At 36.7% G+C, this 24,316-nt stretch overlaps 2 protein-coding genes across 2 annotated transcripts; one reads left to right on the top strand and one right to left on the bottom strand.

Annotated features, from left to right (window-relative positions):
- Positions 1 to 807: 807 nt before the first annotated feature.
- On the bottom strand, positions 808 to 8,451 carry LOC117325714 (recQ-mediated genome instability protein 2-like). Its single transcript, XM_033882142.1, has 4 exons — positions 8,402 to 8,451; positions 5,780 to 5,977; positions 2,387 to 2,489; positions 808 to 2,005 (listed from the first exon to the last, which is right to left on the bottom strand). The coding sequence occupies exons 2-4, from the start codon at positions 5,960 to 5,962 to the stop codon at positions 1,857 to 1,859; spliced, it is 435 nt and encodes a 144-aa protein (XP_033738033.1). The 5' UTR covers positions 5,963 to 5,977; positions 8,402 to 8,451; the 3' UTR covers positions 808 to 1,856.
- A 9,905-nt stretch (positions 8,452 to 18,356) lies between these two features.
- On the top strand, positions 18,357 to 22,167 carry LOC117326484 (liver carboxylesterase 2-like). Its single transcript, XM_033883234.1, has 2 exons — positions 18,357 to 19,897; positions 20,017 to 22,167. Exons 1-2 carry the CDS (start codon positions 18,357 to 18,359, stop codon positions 20,201 to 20,203), a joined length of 1,728 nt encoding a protein of 575 aa, XP_033739125.1. The 3' UTR covers positions 20,204 to 22,167.
- Positions 22,168 to 24,316: the final 2,149 nt, after the last annotated feature.

Here is a 24,316-nt window from a genome sequence, read left to right as displayed (position 1 = left end):
AGTTTTCTGGATTTTTTCCCTTGCTGTTTGCCACATCTATATGTAACTTGGTGAATGGCTTTGTCATACTGAATTACAGATCGAGTTCGGACCCATGTCAATATATATATATATGGGTTTTTTTTGTTGTTGCTAGAGTTATTGCCCTTTGTACATAATTCTTGTAATTACTCGCTTTCCGGACTTTTTTTCACTATCGTTCGGTACACCCATTTGTTTCTTGGTATGTGGCTTTATCGTACTAAATTCGGAGTAAGTTTGAGCCCTGTATCGAAATTCCATTTTCTGCTTGAGTTATGGCCCTTTCCACACAGGTAATTACCATGAATAACAGGGTTTCATCCTTTATTGCCACATCATGTGGAGTTCTAGTTGTTCTTACTTTGCCCTACTTTTATTGATTTTCAGTTTAAATGTTGGTTTCATTATTATGTCAGTATTCTTAATTGTTTTATAACAATATGTTTTGTCGTTAAGTTGAATGATACACAACGGGGTAGACAGTCACCATGAAACAATGTTCACAATAATTACAGTCTACACCTCTTTGTTTCCAAGTAACAGTTCATGCCTTTGCAAATTACCATGGTTTTTACTAAGCTGAATGTTCTTTCAATTACATACTCAAGAATGAACTTTCCTTTCCTTGATGGTAACATCGCTGTTTCACTCATCTACACTACAACATAAGGATTTGAAAGATCCAGGGCTGTGAAGACTATGAGTAAAATTGTAACTTCTCAGTTCTGGTGCTTGGGATGGAGGAAATTTTGACTGGCATCAAGAATAGATTGCGATTGACCACACTTACTTCCATAAAATTTTATTTGAATTGTAAATGACAACAAAACATATTGTATAAAGTAACACTGAATAACAAAACAAAGTTTTCATAACAATATAAAGTGCATACCGGGTAACCATATCAAAAACTTGGACTGAACATGATTCGTCACACTGGAAAGAATTCCTTTAAGAATTGGACATCCAAACTTAAAAGTCTGTGGTACCATACAAAACAAAATTTTAAGGAAAACCCTATTTATTTTCATGATTACATTTAGAAATGCCCTCATGACTTGATATTTGTTAGAACATTGTACTGATATGCCAGTAACAAGACACCCTGCCAAGTATGCAACATTATTCGGATGATCAGCTAAAGCTTTCTTTTGATTTAATATCCTAACATTTTGTTCCGAAAAGTCTGCATCAGCATTATTGCTTTGGATTAACAGTGTCGTCGACGTCCCACTTGACAATGATATATCTTTCTGTTTTATAGTTTAAGTTACTGGGTTTATTATCAGGCCTCTAATGACGACTATACCGTGGAGAAGGCTACTGTTTGATTTTAGAATTCCTGTGGAGTGATTACACACCAGAAGTCAGTGATACCCTATGTACTGGTCAGGTGAGGCCTCTCTAGTATGACTATCTGGTATCTGGTTATTCATCCAAGATGCTTTTGACACGGTTAAGCTGACATAAGTGCCCTTCATATCTCATATGACTGACATCATATCCCTGTGACCATCAGTTCTCAGCTTACCAATATCCTATCACTGTGGCCTTCATATCTCACATGACCGACATCATATCCCTGTGACCATCAGTTCTCAGCTTACCAATATCCTATCACTGTGGCCTTCATATCTCACATGACCGACATCATATCCCTGTGACAGGTGTGACCATCAGTTCTCAGCTTACCAATATCCTATCACTGTAGCCTTCATATCTCACATGACCGACATCATATCCCTGTGACCATCAGTTCTCAGCTTACCAATATCCTATCACTTTGGCCTTCATATCTCAACTGACCAACATCAGACCCTTGTGACCTTCATATATCAGCTGACCAACATCATTTGGTCTGTGACCTCCAAAGACCAGCTTTTCTCCATCTCCAACATATGACTGAGGTTCTGGACCTTGATGGCACGTAGCTGGGGTATAGATCCTGCACTTGCTAGCTGACCAATCACCATCACATACTGACCTGTGTTAAGTAAATACATATTCTTTGAAATATTCATGAATCCTGTATTGACAAACTTTGCGGAACAAAAGTAACCAACTACTGTCCCAGAGGATGGAATAGCTTTACCCGCAGTAACAGAGATGTCAACTTGTAACAATAGTTCTACAAAGCTAATGTTTGTATTGTAATGTCATATATCATATGACGATAAATAGTTTCTTCAATCTTGAACACATTTTCTTTTGTTACCGAACAAACGTCTACATTTATGACAACATAAATACATCAATGTATGTGCACTTTGTAGGACTTAACAAAGACACCACAATTCAGTAATTTAGAACTAAGAATAAAATGAAAATATCTTAACTATACAAATTATGGGTAACTTAAACCAACCAGTCTTAATCTTCTCCCCAAGGAATGGTATTTTGCTGCAACCTAGGACCTTGGCTGCCCCAGTGCCGTCATCTAACAGGACAAGATCACTATTGTCATCAACCTGTAAAAAGATATATACCAAGGTATGAAATTTAATCAGTAATTTATCAACCTGGGGAGTGTTCATCAAGTCAGTGTTATAAACCTGGGGAGTTCATCAAGTCAGTGTTATAAACCTGGGGAGTGTTCATCAAGTCAGTGTTATAAACCTGGGGAGTGTTTATCAAGTCAGTGTTATAAACCTGGGGAGTGTTTATCAAGTCAGTAATGTTACCAACCTGGGGAGTGTTCATCAAGTCAGTAATGTTACCAACCTGGGGAGTGTTCATCAAGTCAGTCATGTTACCAACCTGGGGAGTGTTCATCAAGTCAGTGTTATAAACCTAAGGAGTGTTCATCAAGTCAGTAATGTTACCAACCTGGGGAGTGTTCATCAAGTCAGTAATGTTACCAACCTGGCAAGTGTTCATCAAGTCAGTCATGTTACCAACCTGGGGAGTGTTCATCAAGTCAGTAATGTTACCAACCTGGGGAGTGTTCATCAAGTCAGTAATGTTACCAACCTGGGGAGTGTTCATCAAGTCAGTAATGTTACCAACCTGGCAAGTGTTCATCAAGTCAGTAATGTTACCAACCTGGGGAGTGTTCATCAAGTCAGTAATGTTACCAACCTGGGGAGTGTTCATCAAGTCAGTCATGTTACCAACCTGGCAAGTGTTCATCAAGTCAGTAATGTTACCAACCTGGAGAGTGTTCATCAAGTCAGTAATGTTACCAACCTGGCAAGTGTTCATCAAGTCAGTAATGTTACCAACCTGGGGAGTGTTCATCAAGTCAGTCATGTTACCAACCTGGGGAGTGTTCATCAAGTCAGTAATGTTACCAACCTGGGGAGTGTTCATCAAGTCAGTAATGTTACCAACCTGTAAAAAGATATATACCAAGGTATGAAATTTAATCAGTAATTTATCAACCTGGGGAGTGTTCATCAAGTCAGTGTTATAAACCTGGGGAGTTCATCAAGTCAGTGTTATAAACCTGGGGAGTGTTCATCAAGTCAGTGTTATAAACCTGGGGAGTGTTTATCAAGTCAGTGTTATAAACCTGGGGAGTGTTTATCAAGTCAGTCATGTTACCAACCTGGGGAGTGTTCATCAAGTCAGTGTTATAAACCTAAGGAGTGTTCATCAAGTCAGTAATGTTACCAACCTGGGGAGTGTTCATCAAGTCAGTCATGTTACCAACCTGGAGAGTGTTCATCAAGTCAGTCATGTTATCAACCTGGCAAGTGTTCATCAAGTCAGTAATGTTACCAACCTGGGGAGTGTTCATCAAGTCAGTAATGTTACCAACCTGGGGAGTGTTCATCAAGTCAGTCATGTTACCAACCTGGGGAGTGTTTATCAAGTCAGTAATGTTACCAACCTGGGGAGTGTTCATCAAGTCAGTAATGTTACCAACCTGGGGAGTGTTCATCAAGTCAGTGTTATAAACCTAAGGAGTGTTCATCAAGTCAGTAATGTTACCAACCTGGGGAGTGTTCATCAAGTCAGTCATGTTACCAACCTGGCAAGTGTTCATCAAGTCAGTAATGTTACCAACCTGGGGAGTGTTCATCAAGTCAGTAATGTTACCAACCTGGCAAGTGTTCATCAAGTCAGTCATGTTACCAACCTGGGGAGTGTTCATCAAGTCAGTCATGTTACCAACCTGGGGAGTGTTCATCAAGTCAGTAATGTTACCAACCTGGGGAGTGTTCATCAAGTCAGTCATGTTACCAACCTGGGGAGTGTTTATCAAGTCAGTAATGTTACCAACCTGGGGAGTGTTCATCAAGTCAGTAATGTTACCAACCTGGGGAGTGTTCATCAAGTCAGTGTTATAAACCTAAGGAGTGTTCATCAAGTCAGTAATGTTACCAACCTGGGGAGTGTTCATCAAGTCAGTCATGTTACCAACCTGGGGAGTGTTCATCAAGTCAGTAATGTTACCAACCTGGCAAGTGTTCATCAAGTCAGTAATGTTACCAACCTGGGGAGTGTTCATCAAGTCAGTCATGTTACCAACCTGGGGAGTGTTCATCAAGTCAGTAATGTTACCAACCTGGGGAGTGTTCATCAAGTCAGTCATGTTACCAACCTGGCAAGTGTTCATCAAGTCAGTAATGTTACCAACCTGGGGAGTGTTCATCAAGTCAGTAATGTTACCAACCTGGCAAGTGTTCATCAAGTCAGTCATGTTACCAACCTGGGGAGTGTTCATCAAGTCAGTCATGTTACCAACCTGGGGAGTGTTTATCAAGTCAGTAATGTTACCAACCTGGGGAGTGTTCATCAAGTCAGTAATGTTACCAACCTGGGGAGTGTTCATCAAGTCAGTGTTATAAACCTAAGGAGTGTTCATCAAGTCAGTAATGTTACCAACCTGGGGAGTGTTCATCAAGTCAGTCATGTTACCAACCTGGGGAGTGTTCATCAAGTCAGTCATGTTACCAACCTGGCAAGTGTTCATCAAGTCAGTAATGTTACCAACCTGGGGAGTGTTCATCAAGTCAGTCATGTTACCAACCTGGGGAGTGTTCATCAAGTCAGTAATGTTACCAACCTGGGGAGTGTTCATCAAGTCAGTAATGTTACCAACCTGGGGAGTGTTCATCAAGTCAGTCATGTTATCAACCTGGCAAGTGTTCATCAAGTCAGTAATGTTACCAACCTGGGGAGTGTTCATCAAGTCAGTCATGTTACCAACCTGGGGAGTGTTTATCAAGTCAGTAATGTTACCAACCTGGGGAGTGTTCATCAAGTCAGTAATGTTACCAACCTGGGGAGTGTTCATCAAGTCAGTGTTATAAACCTAAGGAGTGTTCATCCATTATCAACAAAAAAAAAGTTTTCTGTACATATGTGTAAACTGCCGTCATTAATATCCCCCTCTACATTTGTTGAGTACTAGTATATGGATCATATAGAGATTGTTTGATGCCCTATCATTTGCTTTGTAGCCAACAAAATCTGTTGCAAAAATTAATTAAATCCCTATGAAATTTAAATGGTCACAGGATGAGGTTCTTGTAGGTATATGCATTGTTCCAACCCAGGTTTAATTTTTTGTCTGCTTGTCAAATAAATTTTCTTTCAGATTGCTGAATATTGTTTGGACACATTACAATTAAATATATGTAGTGTATATAACAGACAACCTATAGGAAAAACATGTACATGATGTATGTGACCACTACCTTTACACTATCCAAATTCTGTTGTGATTCGATATGTCCCCATTACATGACTATGACATGTATACTAAGTAAGGCCTCTAAAATTGATGAATTAATGATCATGATATAACTACCTCTGTGACTGTCCCCTGTATCCAGACCACAGACAGTTGGAATTGTCGCCCGTGGCAGTACATCTGCCATGTTTTCATTTTCTTCACCTGGTCGGACTCTTCAGATGGAACTGTAACTCTCTGGCATGTCCTCAGGTCGTTGATAAACACCTTCTTTGATGGTAAATCAAGAAGTTTGGACATCTTAAAGCTTAATTGCTGAAACACATAGAATGTGCAAATATGTTACATAACTCTGATAACTATGTACAATTCATTTATAGTTTGATCAGATATGAATTAAATTCAAGAGCATGGTTTTATTCCACAAGCAATATTGAGCGATGAAAAATATGCTGTCTGAAGTGGACTTCGAACTAGCAATCTCTCGCTCTCAAGGCAGACACCCTACCACTAGCTATAGGCTAAAGGGAAATTCCCACTAGTCTTAGCTAGTAAGGTGACCTTATACTCTCTACTTTTACACATTCAGGATCTACTGTTGATGTATTGACTCTAGCTATTAGAATAATTATCATTATTTCATAGAAAATACTCTATGGTTATTTCTATAAAATCTGTACGTTCCCTTTCTCCCTAGTTCTTTTGTAGAAGACTTTGAAGGGTCATATTGTGATTTTTAAACAAATATTATCAGATATTTACTTTTTTTGTTATTTGTTGAAACTCATGCGACCTTGGATTTTGCCAGTTGAAGTTTGTTAGAGAACCAGACCTTGATCAATCTTTCCCTAAATCTATTTGTAGCATAGCTTACTCTTGGTTTTAGTTGTGCATGTAATTGTAGGATCTGTTCCCAATAGCTTCCTTTTCTTTTTTCGGCATAGCCGTTTAATTTTCTTTTTTTTATATCTCATATTTTCATTTTTTCTTATTTATTCATTTACTTATCTTTATTTATCCATTGATATACTTGTAGTTGATCCTTCTATGAGCTTCATTTATGCTTCCCTTTGGTGATTCTTAGCTGTCAGTCTGTGTTTCAACTTTTATATAAATGTTCTTAATATCTTGCAGCATATTTTAATCTAAATTTATAGCCTTATATCTTCACTAAGCTGACATAAACATCTCCTTTAATAATTAGTGTATAATATCCTGTCAAATCTTACACTTTGCTACATTAGCAAATATGTACAATCAAAAGTAATACATGTACTTGTGTAATATATACCAGTATTCAAAATTTATAATTTTCTATTTCAATTACCATCTGTGATACGTTAATCTCTAGATATATGCTGTTTGACTTTGTGTAATACATGTACATGCATGTTTAATCCATAAGATTGTTCTGTGATACTTTGCTTGTTATTTGTACAAGAGGCCCATAAGGCTTGCATCACTCACCTGGATATTTCAGTAAGTGTGGCAAAATACTCTGAATTAAGTTAATTAAATTTCAAAAATGTTCCTAATTTTGAACTGACTCTTCCAACAATGGTTCAAACTACAGGTTGACTAAATCCTTTCATTCTTGAAAAAGAAAAAGCTTGTTTTTTGTTTTTTTTTTTCTCTCCCACCCAAGGGTGTCACATCCTTCATTTATGCAACATACATTGCCAAATAATTCTCCAAACCAAATTTCATCAAAATCCATTTATTTTTTCAGGACTAATAGCGTTTTAAAGATTTGTGCTAGGAGAGCTAAAAAATTGTTCGTAATGACAGGGACATATATATCTTATTATACGTCCCTGGTAATGATATCATTTCAAAGGGTAATAACTCTGTAAGTTACTATTGAATATTTCAATTTTGGAAATTGTTCCGAGATCTTGTCGATTTATAGTTACATACAAAGTTTCATCAAATCAAGTTGAGTTATTGTGTTCACAGGGTCCAATAATAATATTTTTACAAAGGCCAATAACTCTGTAATTAAGTTACTGTTGATTATATGGCTGCATACAAAGTTTTACTTGAGTTTTGTGTTCACAATAATATAATTTATCCTGCAACTGCCACCGCATTTTCGGAATACACCCACCATATATATTTTTGCTGTATATGGCAGTGGTGGAAAACAGCTGTATTTTGGAATCTTAGCACGAGCTTCAATTCGACTGACCTACTTCAATGTTAAAAACAGTGTTTAAAAGGCGAACATATTTCTATCATTTTTTATACCGTTTCACTTCAAAATTATTATTTTTAGCTCGGGACAGAAGTGCTCGCCACTTTTGTTTTTCTTTACCCTCGCCAAAATACAGCTTACTGACCCATGTATTCTCTACTGAAAACAGTATGTCCAATAATAATATTATTACAAAGGGCAATAACTCTAGTTTCTCGTGTTCATAAGGTCCTATAATATTATTACAAAGTGAAAGTGCAATAATCTGTAAGTTACTGTCGAATAATTTCCATTTTTGATCTCGTCCGAGATAGGTCCTATTGCTGCATACAAAGTTTCATCAAACGTTACAATAATATACATCGCGTCTTGACATGACTGCATTTCCTAAGTTAGGCAAAGCTTAACGTTAGGTCCCTAAGTTTGCCCGGTTCACAGGGGCACGTTACAATAATAATGTATACTGTACAGGGATCATCACCCTGTTATATAACGATGCTATTGATATAAAATCATCAAAACTAAAGAATAAGAATACTGCTTACTTCCCGACTGTTTTTCTTTTTCGACGAAGTTCGAGTTTCCCACAAATTGTCAATATGAACTTCCGGTTAGGAATTGGTGGAGACCGGATTAAGGTGCCTGGATTGACAGGATCAGTTTTTCTATGTATGCGAGTTAATTCGCTTTCTGTTACTTGATTCAAAACAACGTGACAATGTAAACATCTATGTAAATTCATAAGAGATGCTTTAAACCTGAGAGTCAATATTAAATGTGACTCATATATATGCAATTACTTAGGAACGATATATATGAAATACCGGTGCTTTTGTTGAGTTTTGCTGATAAAAATATCTGAAATCTGGAATCTGATAGTGAAACCTCTCATCAACAGTTTACTGAATTAATACAGGTAACAGGCTACGTTTCTGAATGCTCTGATGGATTTTAGTGTGTCAGTGTCCCCAACAGCACCATGTGTTTTTCATCCATACTCCATACTGTCGTAGACTTTAGGATTGATCAAAGATGTCGTCATAATGCGTACATGTAACATAGAACAAATATTTCATTTATATCTACAGGTGTTGCCTCCCCTTAGTCATTTTTCTTACCAACATGTACATTGATGAATGAGCTTCTATAAAGACAAACAACTCGGAAACACCAAAACAATACAAAAGAGCAAAAATCTCGAGAGCACATAGGGAATGATGGGCGATACAAGGAGAACTAATCTACTGGTGTAAAACCTTGGTCTACATTTCACAAAAACTGTATATGGCTAATACAAATATCTTACATCCACCAGGACCAACTAGAACACTAACACGTCAGAAAGGGCCCCGCTATGTGTCTGACCCTTCAGGGTAAATGTAATAATTATTGTCAGTGTTTTTCCTGCCTATATAACTGGGTGCGCCAAACGACCCCATTCTCAATGCGTTTTAGCCTGATTTTTTCCCAAAATCAACTCGAAAATTCCCAATAATTTCAACCAATCAGAAACCTCCATTTGTTACCATGGCAACAGACGGTTTCATAAGTGGTACCATTGTGTTTGGCTTCCCTAAAAACCACTATGTACCAATTTTCACCGAAATCGAACAATATAGAAATTTCAACCAATCAGAAACCTCCATTTGTTACCATGGCAACAGACGGTTTTGTAAGTGGTACCAATTTTCACCGAAATCCTTCAACTCTTGTCAATAATTTGGCGCAAAAGAAAAAAACGGACAGACGGACAGACAGACAGACAACCTGATTACTATAGGGCACCACATCTTCGATGCGGGGCCCTAATAAACCAGGTTATTTATTAAACAAAATTACAGTTAACCTGGTTATTGCTACAAATTAAAATCAATCAGGTTATAAGATTAACCAGGTTATAAGTACAAACTTCAATGGGAAATTTATATAATTAACCAGGTTATTAGTACAAACTACAATAAGTTATATAATATTATATTCAACTTAGGTTATTAGTATAGGAGCAGTTGATGGTGATATCACGTCGGAAAACTAAGTAAGCACAAACATTTCATGTTATTAGATGATTTGTGCTGAATAAAGCCTTTTGAATAATGATAGGATTACATTCCTTTTCTAAAAAAAAAAGTAAATGACAATTTTAGACCTTTTAAATCCTTCAAACGAATTTAAATTGTTGAAGCAATCAAAGTTTCCAATTGAGAACAAGATCATTCATTGATAAGAAAATGTCAAAATTGTTTTGACTGCTAAAATCCAAAAGGGTCGATTACCTGGCATTTTGAAGCCGACCCAGGATGACCTTGACCGTTGACCTTTGAACTTGTGACCTTGAACTATGAGTTTGATCATTCTGTCAGTTAACTCTTGGTTTATTTCTTGACAACTTTGCATAATCGAATAGTGAACAGTTAAAAACAACAAAGATCCAGTATTTTCATGTTAATGTTAAAATCCAATATGGCCGCCTAACAGCCATTTTGAATCCGATTTGCATGAAATACTACACATCTGATCTAGGATGCATGAGGAATCATCAGTTCCAATTTGATACAAATCATTCATCTCCTTCAATCATTTTTGTGCAGAAGAAAAAAAACGGACAGACGGACAGACAGACAGACAGACAGACAGACAGACAGACGGACAACCTGATTACTATAGGGCACCCGCATCTCTCGATGCGGGGCCCTAATTATATGTAATTGTGATATTTTTAAAAAGTTGTCCCCAGCGAAGTGTAGTAATACCATACCAAACTGCTCTACATTTTGTATATCTTTACGAGACATCGACTTTAATCATGGTTCATGTCACTGTCACAGAAAACTTGTGTAACAGAGCACATGATTAATCAAATTTAAATCACTGCCTCCGCTAGGGATCGAACCCGGAACCTCTGGCTTACTAGTGTTACGCTCAACCGATCGAGCTAAAGAGAATATCTCTCAAAACAGCCGAGAGGTATATTGCGGCTAGTATTTACCAGGGTTACACTTGCGTTCTGCCACAGTTACAAAATCTGTTATCTTATTAACGTGTAATACAGATCTGATGAGGAAACGTCATCAGAATAGCCGCCATTGATATCTAGCGTCACTGTTGTTTTATACATAAGGCGTGTTATATAATACAGAATTCTGTAATTGATAACATGTTGTAAATCACATTACTGTGCATTATTAAGATAAATAATTAGATTAGTAATTAAGAGTAATGGAACACGTTAATCAGTATTCAGTGATATTATACAGGTCTTCTAAGATAAGGAATGGCATGAAGGTTTCACTATAGACTTGTCAGTCTGTGGAGTGACGTTATTAGATGGTGAAATATTTATATTTCTGATATAATCATAGTCGACAACGTATTCTAATCTAAGGGTAGATTAATTAAGGGCCCCCGGGAAATGTACGATAATGACGACGATCTGTTAGATGAATAGTACACGACACGCACCAAACGCATTTCGGTACCCGGTGAAATAGATTTAATATCAACTCGGATTTAATTACTAGGTTATTAGGCGGAGATTTGCTACAGTTATCTAAGACATTTAGAAAAATGTTGATGTGGATACATTGATAAAAATAATGCCTATTTTGATAATAGACTTCCAAATTTATCATTGTCTCGTAAACAATTACGATATTAATGTTATGGTGGGTTTCAAATCCTAAAATATCAATATTTTTCAAGTCAAAAAGGCGTACATAGTTTTGAATCGAATTGGTAATCCATTAATAAACTCGACGGGGAATGAAAATAAATAACATGATTCTTGTAGAAATGAATATGTTTTACAGGTATTTCTGCTGAATATCGCTATATTGTCTGTGCAGGTTTTTATCATGGTTATTTTTACCTCATTACTTTTACGTCTTTTTTTTTTTCTTTTCTTTTTTATGATATACATTTAAAATATTTAAACTGAATATAAACGGATTGATATAATTTTTTAAAAACTTGTTCCGGACCTATTCCTGAATATTTTGTGTGTATTGTTGTAAACATTAATTTGTAATATACATATTGGATACTCTAGGGGTTACGTTCACGTTCACTCTCTGCACGGGAATCATGCCGATGGGCTGCATTCACCTTCGCTCGGGTATATATGCACATAGCGAAAATGAACTAGAGTATTGATGATTTAAGACCAGGTGTTCCGGAAGCAAATGCGTCTTCTGTTTCATCGACGACCCCGCCATGTAAATCTGAGTCATATACAGGCAATGCCTAATCATCATTTTCTCCAGTTAATGTCATTTTCTCAAAATGAAATCCACTAGTTGTATTAACGAGCGTTGAAAGTATCGAACTTCATATCACACAAGGAAATTTAACACTCGCCGCTGAGATAATGTTGTCGACAATAACGTTTCCCTTAGAATATAATCCTCGCTGCCGAGATAATGTTGTCGACAATAACGCTTCCTATAGAATATAATACTCGCCGCTGAGACCATGTTGTCGACAATAACGTTTCCCATAGAATATAATACTCGCCACTGAGATCATGTTGTCGACAATAACGTTTCCCATAGAATACACACACGTTTTATTAGATCTGTTTTGCAGGAGAAGATGTTCAACATTGATCAAAAACTCTTCAAAATATACAGACGTTCGATATTCAGTGGTATAATACATTGGAGACCAGGCCTGGTGACATTCGGCTCTCCGTGGTATGTCTTCGTAAAAATATATCTTAACCAAACGGTACTATAGACGAAATATCGACCATATCCTTCATCTTTTCACTCTTAGAGAAGAGGGAGGATTTTAAAGAATAAGCTATATATTCTTATTGGGCCTCGTTATCCATCGTTTATACAGAATTGGTTACCATTCCCCAAATGATGGCTCGGACGTTCATACTAGTAGCGATTTTCAGAAAGAAAGTTGACGGGCGGACGCCGGAGAGACGCCGCGCCATAGCATAAACTTACCGGTCCTTCAGACTAGGTGAGTTAAAAATGTCTTGTAAAAACGTAAAGGTGAGTGATTGTCAAACAATATGTAAAGGTAGGTGTGTCAGGTATTGTGTTCAGATGTTTATAGTATAACAATATCTTCTTAAAATTAAATCAAATTGAACACGTTTAGTATTTTATGAGGACGCTGAATTATGCCTTAATGCTAAAAATGATTTAAATATATGGTCGAAAAGGAAGGGTTATACGTTTTATGTATGTCTTATAGACTTTCGTTAATTAAATACTTGACATTTTATATATATGTCTTGATGAAGTATGTAAAAGTGCAGTTGTAAATTGTTTCCAATTTCTAATTTGTCAAAAATGACAATTTATTTGAAATCTAATAGATTCCACAGGGATGATATCACTGGCCGTACTAATTTCTTGCTTATTTGCGCTAACATCCTACTAAAACACGAAGCCCGAGTTACAACTGGTCAGTTTACGTGTGACTATCTAGTCCAGTTATAGATAAGGATGACCAAATAGATCCTACCGAATATTAACACAATCAATCTAAATGTAATTGTGAATTATGCGGTGTTGACAGCACATCGGCGTTGTTCGTGGCTGTACAAATTAACAAGCGACACCACGATACATCTGCACTTTTATTGTGTAATCAATTATGCTAATGCCGGATTTTGTTTGTCAATTGTAAATACGAATGTACTTTATAACTGTAAATTATGCGATAAAGGTTTAAAATGACAGTTTCGTGTGATCTAGTGCGGCATCAGAAATTAAAAAAAAAAAGACTGGTAGGTTTTCTCTGGGACCATGTCATTTGTCTGTTTATAACGACAGGGGTACTTTATTGGAAAGTGTCAATCGTCCTCAGTCTAGAATATCCATGTTGTTTTCGTCCCAACAGCATATTTATAGTGTCCGATATTTATATGTTATATATCTCATAAGTTAGACAAATTATCATATACACTAGGTGTTCTATATCTCATAAGTTATATAGGTACAATGTATCATATACACTAAGTATTAATTATATCTCATAAGTTAGATACAATGTATCATATACACTAGGTGTTACATATCCCATATATACAGTAGGTGATGTATTCATAGGGTGCGGTGGCTGAGTGGTTAAGGTGTCCCGACACTTTATCACTAGCCCTCCACCTCTGGGTTGCGAGTTCGAAACCTACGTGGGGCAGTTGCCAGGTACTGACCGTAGGTCGGTGGTTTTTCTCCGGGTACTCCGGCTTTCCTCCACCTCCCAAACCTGGCACGTCCTTAAATGACCCTGGCTGTTAATAGGACGTTAAACAAAAAAAATAATAAAAATAAAAATAAAAAAAATCATATGTGAATTTCCTTTTATAATTGTAGCATTTGTATATATATATACAATATATATATTTATTTTTTCACTATGATCAGAGATGTAGCTAATGTTATACACTACTAGTTATACAGATCTCCGTTACGATATGTAATATCATATTAAAGACGCATGCGGCTCTGATGAACACCGCGAAAACATCAAGTGTATATGGCATGATACGAGGGCTGATTGATAAGTTCTTTTTAAGTCTTACTATTCTCCGACTACAAATAGGGCCGTGTACTCAAGGACTGGTCTCATTTGGTTAGTTTATAACGACAAGGTAGCACTCTAAAGTAAACAAGACAAGCGGCTTTTGCAAAATTGACAAAAATCTGTTAGGGATAGGGTTAGGGTGAAGGAGTCTGTCATTGTCATGGCTGTCATTCACGATTGTGCATGGCTTTAAATTGATTGAGCATCCGTCATATTCACTTGATCTTGATCCATCAGACTTTCATCTATTTCCAAAACTGAAAACAGCTATTTCAGGCACCCTAATCCTAACTCTAACCCTAACTATAGTATGCAATGGATGACTTTCTGAACAGCCAAAAAGGAAGTTCTATAAAAGTGGCATTGAGGCCCTTAAACACCGCTGGCAAAAGTGTATAATTATACAATATGTCCGGCAAAATTCAAACTCTTCAATATGAGGCTCACAACTTATCAATCAGCCCTCGTAAGTTGATATTTATTTATAAATTATTGACCCATACTAGTATATGAAATAATATAATTATTCATTATATAAGATATCTCATATGACTTGACTAATTACTAGATCAACATTGCTCTATGCCATAGGTGTAGCATGGACAATTTTACTCTACAAAGATTAAAAGCAGTGTTATGTACTGTTTCGGCGATTGTTAAACAAGATATCTTATCTCTTTGAGTTGGAATGTCTGCTATCGTTGGTAGATATGTACTAAACCTGGACGAAGTTTACAAGGACACCTTCTAGGTGACAACTTTGTGGTATGTATCTAATATCTGTGAGAATAGTTGTAGGGATACCTTTTTATTTTAGTGTAATAATAATGGCTAGTCAGTGCCCGCGTGATCATGTATGTAACATGGTAATGAGGTTTATTATCTACAACAGATTATATTATCTCTTTGTTACGTGTTGTCACTAATGCTGTATGTAATGTATATGTAACTCGTGCATTCTACGTTTCCCATAGCAACGTATTTTCACGGATGTCAATATGTAACGTCTTGAAATTAAACATTCTACTTGAAAACGTCATTAACTATTTCCACAATATATTCCCAATCTAAGTATCCCAGTCTCTGTTCCAATACTCATAACTTCCACGCGGTTGTTTCACTTTGAAAAATCGTGGTACGGAAAAAAAACTGTTTCAATTACTGCTAAAACCTTCCTATTCAAATAACGACAAGTTATGATCTAAGTGTACAACACAGATTTCTATACAAAAACAACAGATATACGGGCCTCATTGGTCATCTGACTACAAAGACTTATAGAGAGAATAATAACTTTTATATTCACATCACTTTTAGTAAAAACCCACTCAGAATCTGGTTTACATGATGGTCGATTTGGTCATCAGTGGGTAACAACTTGTCCGTATAGCCATAACAACCAGCAACGAAGACATTTAAAACCATATCTGAGCTAATTTTAGTAGTTGGGACCTTTCCCATTGTCATTAAGGGTCAAACCAGACTCATTTATTTGAATTATGATTGCTTTCCTTCAATGATGTTTTAGATTTTTTTTTTAAATTAATGGGGCACAGTAGACGACGACTACTGAATCATGATGGCAATAGATCGTTGAGTTGACATAAATAATAAGAAAACACCGATTACTACACTGGACACATTAAAATACACAATACACAATACACAATACAATAAATGAAAACAATGACATTACTTTAAAAGCTAGGAGTTAGAATCAGTTGTTCAGAAACGAAAGAAGGGAGAGATAGATAGAGCGTTTTGCTGATAAGTAAACTGCATGTATTGATTATGGAATAAAAACTATTTTTGCGATAACGGTAGTATCATTAATTTCGAAACACCAAACTGACTTAATACTCTGTATTTCAGATAATACATACATATGAGATAAATGCATTATCGCCTTCTATGGCACATGTATACTTTTATTTCAAAATAATACACAAATAGATTGATAAGCTTGAGTGGCGCCTAAAAATAGAATATCGAACGTAAATAAATCGTTATTCTATCTGAAAATAAAGTAAATTATATCAAACTATGAACGAAAAATAGATAAACACAGAGACCATAACAACTACCAGGAGAGTATGACCAGCTTCATCGACGTAACCCACGATGCTAATCTACGTCAAAACCAGGACATGTCATGTTCTCAAAATGAGAACTAGGATGGTGGCAATGGAACCACTTGGTCATATCACAAACATTGAACACGTCTGACTCAAAATGGCTCTAGGCAATATACTACATCCAATGACATCATGATGGCGACCATAAAACTTTTCCATACTATTCATCAACCGGCATATCTCTAATCTATGTCGGCATTCGACATCTCGGAAAGCATACATTGAATTAACCTGTGATATGTTACTACTGTTAGGTTGGGGAAGAAGGAATGCTACTATATAGAAATAGAATATTTACGGTGGGGAAATGGTTGTTGGATTACTTTGTACTGTTTACAGTGTGTGATATTTATGGAGTGTGCAGAGTTATACTTTGAATTTAGAATGTTAAGGGTATATCCGACCGACATGGTTAATGTTGATTTTGTTATTGAAAGGCAACACATAATCAATCCATTTAATATCTGTCTAAAGGTGAATTTGAAGGAAACACTAGGAAGCTCATAATTGATTAAGCTGACGACAGATGTCCACAGAATTGTACTTGATACCATAAACATGATCACACGATATTTGTATAAACATTTGCTTGGTGAAGATAAACTCACTGATATACTAAACTATTGGGAATTTAATAGATTTGACACAGAAACCAGATTTACAAAGTATTAATAATTAATACTTTCAACAGGTGTTAATTTAGATAAGAAAAATGCATTTTTCCCCCCGAGAGGTTCTTTGAACGATGCAAATCTAGAGCCGATTAACTCTGTAACGATAAAACTTGCGTTCAGTATGTACAGAAAATGCATGTGCACGTCACTAAGCTAGTAAAGCACACACGTGTATAGAATCTGTCCCATTTGATTGTTTCTTTTTAAATAATAAGATGTTGTTTGCTTGTTCGACTGTGCATGGTACATGGTAGAGGTCAAAGACAACATTCACATATGTTATACTAAAAACATCACACATAACACTAACATTAAGTGGAGATTATCATGTTATATTTTGAACTCTTGGATCTTGAGAGGTAGAATACTATGCTATTTATCAATTTATGTAGTATGTATAGTGGAGAAGGCCTTAGTAATGTTGGAGTAACTTGTGTCTAACCCTTCATGCTTTTGAGGCAATATATATATATATATATTTTACATTATGCGTTTGATTTTCCTTAACTATATGCATAAGGTATAGTTTGAACTATTGCACGGCTTAATGACTATTGCACGGTCACGCGCGAACTATTGAGCACCTGTGACGTTTCGGAATTTGGTCACGTGCAAACTATTGAACACCTCTGACGTTTCGGAATTTTATCCTACCCTTTCAAGCGTCCAAGTCACTTAGTAATAAACAAGTATATCATGGGTGTCTGTACAACAGTCCAGAATATTTGACGCTCGGTACTGGTAATCGACCGATGTTCTATTGCACGACTCCGAATGGAACAGCGGTCGATTACCGGTACCCCGTGTGAAATATTCTGGATTTTGCACAGACTCCCATGATATATTTGTATAATATAATATGTTTAACTCATAATGAATAGCATAATTTTATGTTGTATTAGCAAAATGTTAAAATTTTATGACGCATATTGGGTTATCATTACATACTACCGTATATCTCCTACCATTACAGTTGTAGACTACAGCACTCAGCTATAAAAAGTCACTTTAACTCGTTTGAGAATTTATCAAAACCAAAAAATAAATCCATTGAAATTTAAATGTTATCCTCCGAATATTAGTACAAAATGTTCATTGTCTTTGCTCCTTCTTGCTACTACCGACATTAAAAAAAACTGTCTTTACAGATCATGAGAGCTGCCCAGGTGGTATTGATATATACTGCTATTTTACTGACTACTACAAGTTGTCATGATCCTGTCCATGTACATACTGATGTAGGAACTATACTAGGAATAACGGAAATCATCAACAATGAAACAGTCTACCAGTTTCGGAATATCCCATACGCCGAGCCACCGATTGGTACGAGGAGGTTTAAGAAACCAGTTCCACATGGAGGATGGTCTGGTGTGTTGGACTGCACGAGATTCGGACCTTCATGTATGCAACAGCATTCGATTTTAGATAAATATGTACCAAATCCAAACCAGTCCGAGGACTGTCTGTCGCTGAACGTCTACGTCCCGAGGACGCTCTCCTCCAGTGCTAACAGGTCGGTGATGGTATTTGTCTTTGGGGGCGGCTTCCTTGTCGGACAGGGCATGCTCTACGATGGTTCCTACCTAGCTCTGACGGGAGACACTGTTGTTGTTACACTCAATTACAGACTCGGCGTTTTTGGATTTCTCGCTTATCCTGCCCACGGCTTGCATGGCAACTACGGCCTGTGGGACCAGCGTTTAGCATTAGAATGGGTACATGCACACATAGCCGACTTTGGCGGAAATCCTAATTCAGTCACATTATTTGGCCAATCCGCTGGTGGGTTTAGTGTTTCCTTACAGGCCATTTATCCCCAAAATAAAGGATTATTTCATCGAGTCATTGCTCATAGTGGGGTAGCTGAAGGGCACTTTGCAATATGGCATCATGCATATGAATACGGAGATGATATAGGCACTACTGCAGGTTGTGCAAATACAACGTCATATGCAAACTGCATGCGTAACATACCAGCCGACAAGTTATTACAAGTTCAAAATTCCATTTCACAACCGGGAAGCATAGGAAGGAAGCTTGAGTTCGACTTAATTGTGGGACCTGTTGTAGATGGAGACTTTCTTCCTCTACATCCAACCGAACTGCTTCAAAATAAGAACTCTCAAAGTTACCATTTCTTCCGATCACTCGATTTTATTACTGGAAATGTAGATACGGAAGGCTCCATTGTCTTAACATCATTACCATCGATAGCAAAAGAGAATAATTTCAACTTATCCGATGGTGTTCCATCCGAGGTTTTTTGTCAAGAAATTGGTCCGGCCTTACTGAATGCGTACTTCGAGAAGGATGTCAACTGTACATCCGCGGAAACCCTCTTGTGTTCCGTCTATGGTACAAAGGATAAACCTAAGCAAGCACAGCAAACACTGGAGGCATACGCCGACGCACTTTACTACACCCCATCTGTAAAGATCCTTGGAGACCATTCAGAGGGAAACAATGAATCGAGTACCTATCAGTATGTGTTTAAACGGCCAATACCGGATCCAGCTTTGACAAAGGGTTATCCCCCCTGGTGGCAGAATGGATCAGCACACGGCGCTGAACTATACTACCTGTTTAGAATTTATGACTATCAGGCTAACCACAGCCTCAATGTGCCGGAATACGACAAGAGCTTGCAAACTTCTATTCTCAAGTACTGGACTAACTTTGCTAATACTGGGTAAGGTAAAGTGACCATGACCATTCGTTTGATGTTAGAAAGGTTTATATGATTGATATTTCGATAAGAAATATACTGCATGAGCATGCAATGAATGACGAAATTATTTTCATTTTTAGAAATCCAAACTCGGATGACGTACCAGTATGGGAAAGCTATGACGCAGTAAGGCAGAACTACTGTAGTATGGACACCACCATCTCACAGGAACAGCATCTGTACGGCTCCAGACAGGATTTATGGTTAAACAGGCTACCCAGACTACTGCATGGAAATGTCACCGGAGGCCCTCTAATTGGCAAATAATTGTCGTAAAATGTGGGTAAATTTTATAGCAATTGCAAAACAAATTATTTCATCTTATATTAATCTCTACCATTGGTGTATTATCATGTAAGTGGTGTCGCAATTAATTCATAGGTTTACTGAAAGTTGTATGATTACTGATACGTCATTGCAAGCAAGCAATAACAACAAGCTGATAGCGGATATTTCTACATTCCTTTGTTCAATGACTATACAAATCCTGTAAAAATGAATAATTTTAATAGATAATTCTAAAGTGTCCTTTCTACCTTTGAATACAACCAAACGAATACTGAACAGATACTTCATATCAAATACAATTTCATTACACACTGAGGGGATACTTATTTGAAATGACACATGGCCACCTGTATCGATTATATACAGAATTTCTTTATTGGTGGTTTGGGTTTTAACAATGACATCATATTGTAACACAGCATTCGTGACAACGTGATGTGCATGACATAATCGTCAATTATAAACATTTTGTATGCCAAAGTTTTGTTTCAGATTTCTGGATATTGTTGGGCCATGACACTGTTGTTTTAGTTCTAGATCTCTGACATTTTTGATAAAGTTCTAGATCTCTGACACTCTTGTTTTAGTTTTAGATGTCTGACACTCTTGTTTTAATTCTAGATCTCCGACACTCTTGTTTTAGTACTAGATCTCCGACACTCTTGTTTTAGTTCTAGATCTCTGACACTCTTGTTTAAGTTCTAGATCTCTGACACTCTTGTTTTAGTTTTAGATCTCTGACACTCTTGTTTTAGCTCTAGATCTCTTACACTCTTGCTTTGTTATAGGTCTAGATCTCTGACACTCTTGTTTACGTTATAGATCTCTGACACTCTTGTTTAGTTTTAGTTCTAGATCTCTGACCCTTTTGGTTTTAGCTCTAGATATCTGACACCCTTGTTTAAGTTCTAGATCTCTGACACTCGTGTTTAAGTTCTAGATCTCTGACACTCTTGTTTTAGTTTTAGATGTCTGACACTCTTGTTTTAGCTCTAGATCTCTTACACTCTTGCTTTGTTATAGGTCTAGATCTCTGACACTCTTGTTTAGTTTTAGTTCTAGATCTCTTACCCTTTTGGTTTTAGCTCTAGATATCTGACACCCTTGTTTAAGTTCTAGATCTCCGACACTCTTGTTTTAGTACTAGATCTCTGACACTCTTGTTTAAGTTCTAGATCTCTGACACTCTTGTTTAAGTTCTAGATCTCCGACACTCTTGTTTTAGTACTAGATCTCTTACACACTTGTTTTTTGGTCTAGATCTCTGACACACTTGTTTAAGTTCTAGATCTCCGACACTCTTGTTTTAATTCTAGATCTCTGACACTCTTGTTTAGTTTTTGTTCTAGATCTTTGACCCTTTTGTTTTAGTTCTAGATCTCTGACACACTTGTTTAAGTTCTAGATCTCTGACATGTTTGTTTTATTTCTAGGTTAGGACGGGGCGTCTGTTTCTCGATTTAGCCTACATTGATTTTGACAATGTTGTGTTAATGTTTCTACATGTGTAATGTGAGAATTATGACATGAACATGCGATCAGACCAATATCCAATTATAGCAACATGATTGACTCCTGAATGTAAACAACATCAAACTGGCTATCTAATCATTGTTACAACATTTAAATGTATGTTGTAATCGGAAGACGATTCTATCATTCTGATGAGCTGGATATAAAAGTGTCTCTCGACTACAAGCTGTCGTACATCTCTATTGTACATCTATGAACAAAGATATCTTTGTGATATACTTGTATCATACAAATGATTAAATGTTGACCGTAGCTCCAGGCTCTTCACAAATCTTCAGGTTTTGATCTTTACATAGTCTGCCCTTTTTGAACAGAATGTTACAACAGTAGATATATTTGTTTGTCTCCATCTCACTTTAGAACTTATCAGAAACGTTGAATACAAGCTGATGAAATAAACTTCATAATGAGATATAGATCTATAACAGGGCTTCTTTTTTATGATGCTACCCCGTGTTGTTTATACAGCTCAAAGAAAAATAGAATCACTGCAACGTATATTCCCTCTCGGGGTGATATAGTTATACAATCCCCTCTCGGGGTGATATAGTTATACAATCCCCTTTCGGGGTGATATAGTTATACAATCCCCGATCAGTCGTGTGGTTGTTTTTCCTGTACAGCCCTATCCATTTCTACATAACGGTTTTAAGTTTCATACAAATAGCAAATCCATTGATATTTTTCAAGCATCCAAATCACTATTCTGGTGCAAAGGAACAGAAGTGACTTGAGCAATTGTTAACATGTATCATTGCTATCCATATGTCTTGATTCTGACATTTAATCTGATAAGCTATCTGTAAATTTCGGCAAAACATGCGTAAAATGCAAGTTTCAGGAGAACGCTCATGTGGATCAGATATATTGCACAAAATAACCATGTCTATAACAGTGCGAGCATTTGTTTGACCTGATTTGACTTTATAAAAACATAAACGTCGATTCTCTTTTGACCTTGAAATGCAAATGGCGGCTGTGAATTATATTGCACAAATATGGCCTACAGAGAACCATTTCAGTGGAATAAAATGCCAATATAAGATACTATTAAGGCCTCAGAGCACAATAATAGGAATGTTTTTGAGGCAAATAATTAAAAACTTGAGTTTAAGGTTATTTTCAGAAATCTGCATATTTTAACTCAGCCTCTGCGGTTGAACTATTTTTCTTAAAGACGGGCTGCTTGCTATGATAAATATCTTCATAGTGTCTAATAAGAACGTTTTTGAAGATTGAAATGCCTCCCTATATGCCATAATTGTTTTATATAAGTCACAGCCGCCATTTGTATTTCAAGGTCAAAAGTCAATCTGTGTATCCGGGACGTTTTTCATCATTTTAATGGCTGTTTTACTTCTGTATCTATAATCTAAAACTAACATACAAATTGTTTAACCAGAGTACATATGAGACGAAGACACGTATCATCCATCTGTGAATTTGATTTGATTTTATGTAAATCTTAATCATATTTCCGTGAAAGGTTTGAATGGATGGATGGACACACGATGTTATCCGCATCTGTTGCGTGTTTGCATGGAATATAAACAGCTCTGTTGACAGTGGAAACACTTCAACCACAGATGACAACACGATAGTGGATGCTCCTGCTATTAGTACTTAATACGTAGGGGTTATTTGTTTCATGAATACATAGGGGCTATACCTGACAGATCGGGAATATGTTTGTTGTATGTGTTATGTCTTGTATGTGTCATGTCTTGTATGTGTCAAGTCTTGTATGTGTCAAGTCTTGTATGTGTCAAGTCTTGTATGTGTCGTGTCTCGTATGTGTCAAGTCTTGTATGTGTCAAGTCTTTATGTGTCAAGTCTCGTATGTGTCAAGTCTTGTATGTGTCAAGTCTCGTATGTGTCAAGTCTTGTATGTGTCATGTCTTGTATGTGTCAAGTCTCGTATGTGTCATGTCTTGTATGTGTCAAGTCTCGTATGTGTCATGTCTTGTATGTGTCATGTGTAGTGAGTTATGATGTACAATACAGACCGTGATACCTACAGAATTTATGTACACGATTGAACTCTCCCTAAAATAGTTTTCCTTAACATGCAATGCGAGATTTAGATTGATCTACCAGTAATTGAGTTTTATTGCGTATAGATACATAAATCATTAGACATTGGATCACGTTCTGTTTTTGGTGTATGTCATATTTCACGAGCAATCATTTTAAAGTAAAAATCAGATATAATCAGGTATCTGGACAACATTTGTTTTTCGGAGAATAGTGATGAATTTAAGGTTTTGAGTAGCAATCTTGTAAAGTGATTAAAATGCCATATAAAAATAACATGCTGCCACAGCGATGATGAATTATTCTGACATCACATACATATCATATCGGGCTTCGTTCTCTGTATACGCGATGATAGAAAGCTGATTATCAATGGCCCAATATCCTCAACTCATTCTCAAACGGGTAACATTTCTAACCAATTTTTGCAGCACATTATTTTTTTTTTTTTCAGGTCTGGGTCTAACATGTACAGTGCTGCCTTCCCTCACAACAGAACGTTGTGTAGGACATAGCATTGAGTTA

Source organism: Pecten maximus, chromosome 4, assembly GCF_902652985.1.
Source record: "Pecten maximus chromosome 4, xPecMax1.1, whole genome shotgun sequence".
In the NCBI taxonomy this organism is placed as follows: Eukaryota; Metazoa; Mollusca; class Bivalvia; order Pectinida; family Pectinidae; genus Pecten; species Pecten maximus.
The sequence above is the reverse complement of the archived record's forward strand: the minus strand, read 5'-3'. Positions and strand labels throughout refer to the sequence as shown.

Bases quoted from the DNA above. Each gene is read 5' to 3' on its own strand.
- LOC117326484 (XM_033883234.1), top strand. From the start codon at position 18,357: ATGAGAGCTGCCCAGGTGGTATTGATATATACTGCTATTTTACTGACT. The intron at 19,898-20,016 runs GTAAGGTAAAGT...TTTCATTTTTAG, and splicing joins ACTAACTTTGCTAATACTGG to AAATCCAAACTCGGATGACG.
- LOC117325714 (XM_033882142.1), bottom strand. From the start codon at position 5,962: ATGTCCAAACTTCTTGATTTACCATCAAAGAAGGTGTTTATCAACGAC. The intron at 2,490-5,779 runs GTAGTTATATCA...ATCTTTTTACAG, and splicing joins TACAGGGGACAGTCACAGAG to GTTGATGACAATAGTGATCT. The intron at 2,006-2,386 runs GTTGGTTTAAGT...TACTTAACACAG, and splicing joins TGGGGAGAAGATTAAGACTG to GTCAGTATGTGATGGTGATT.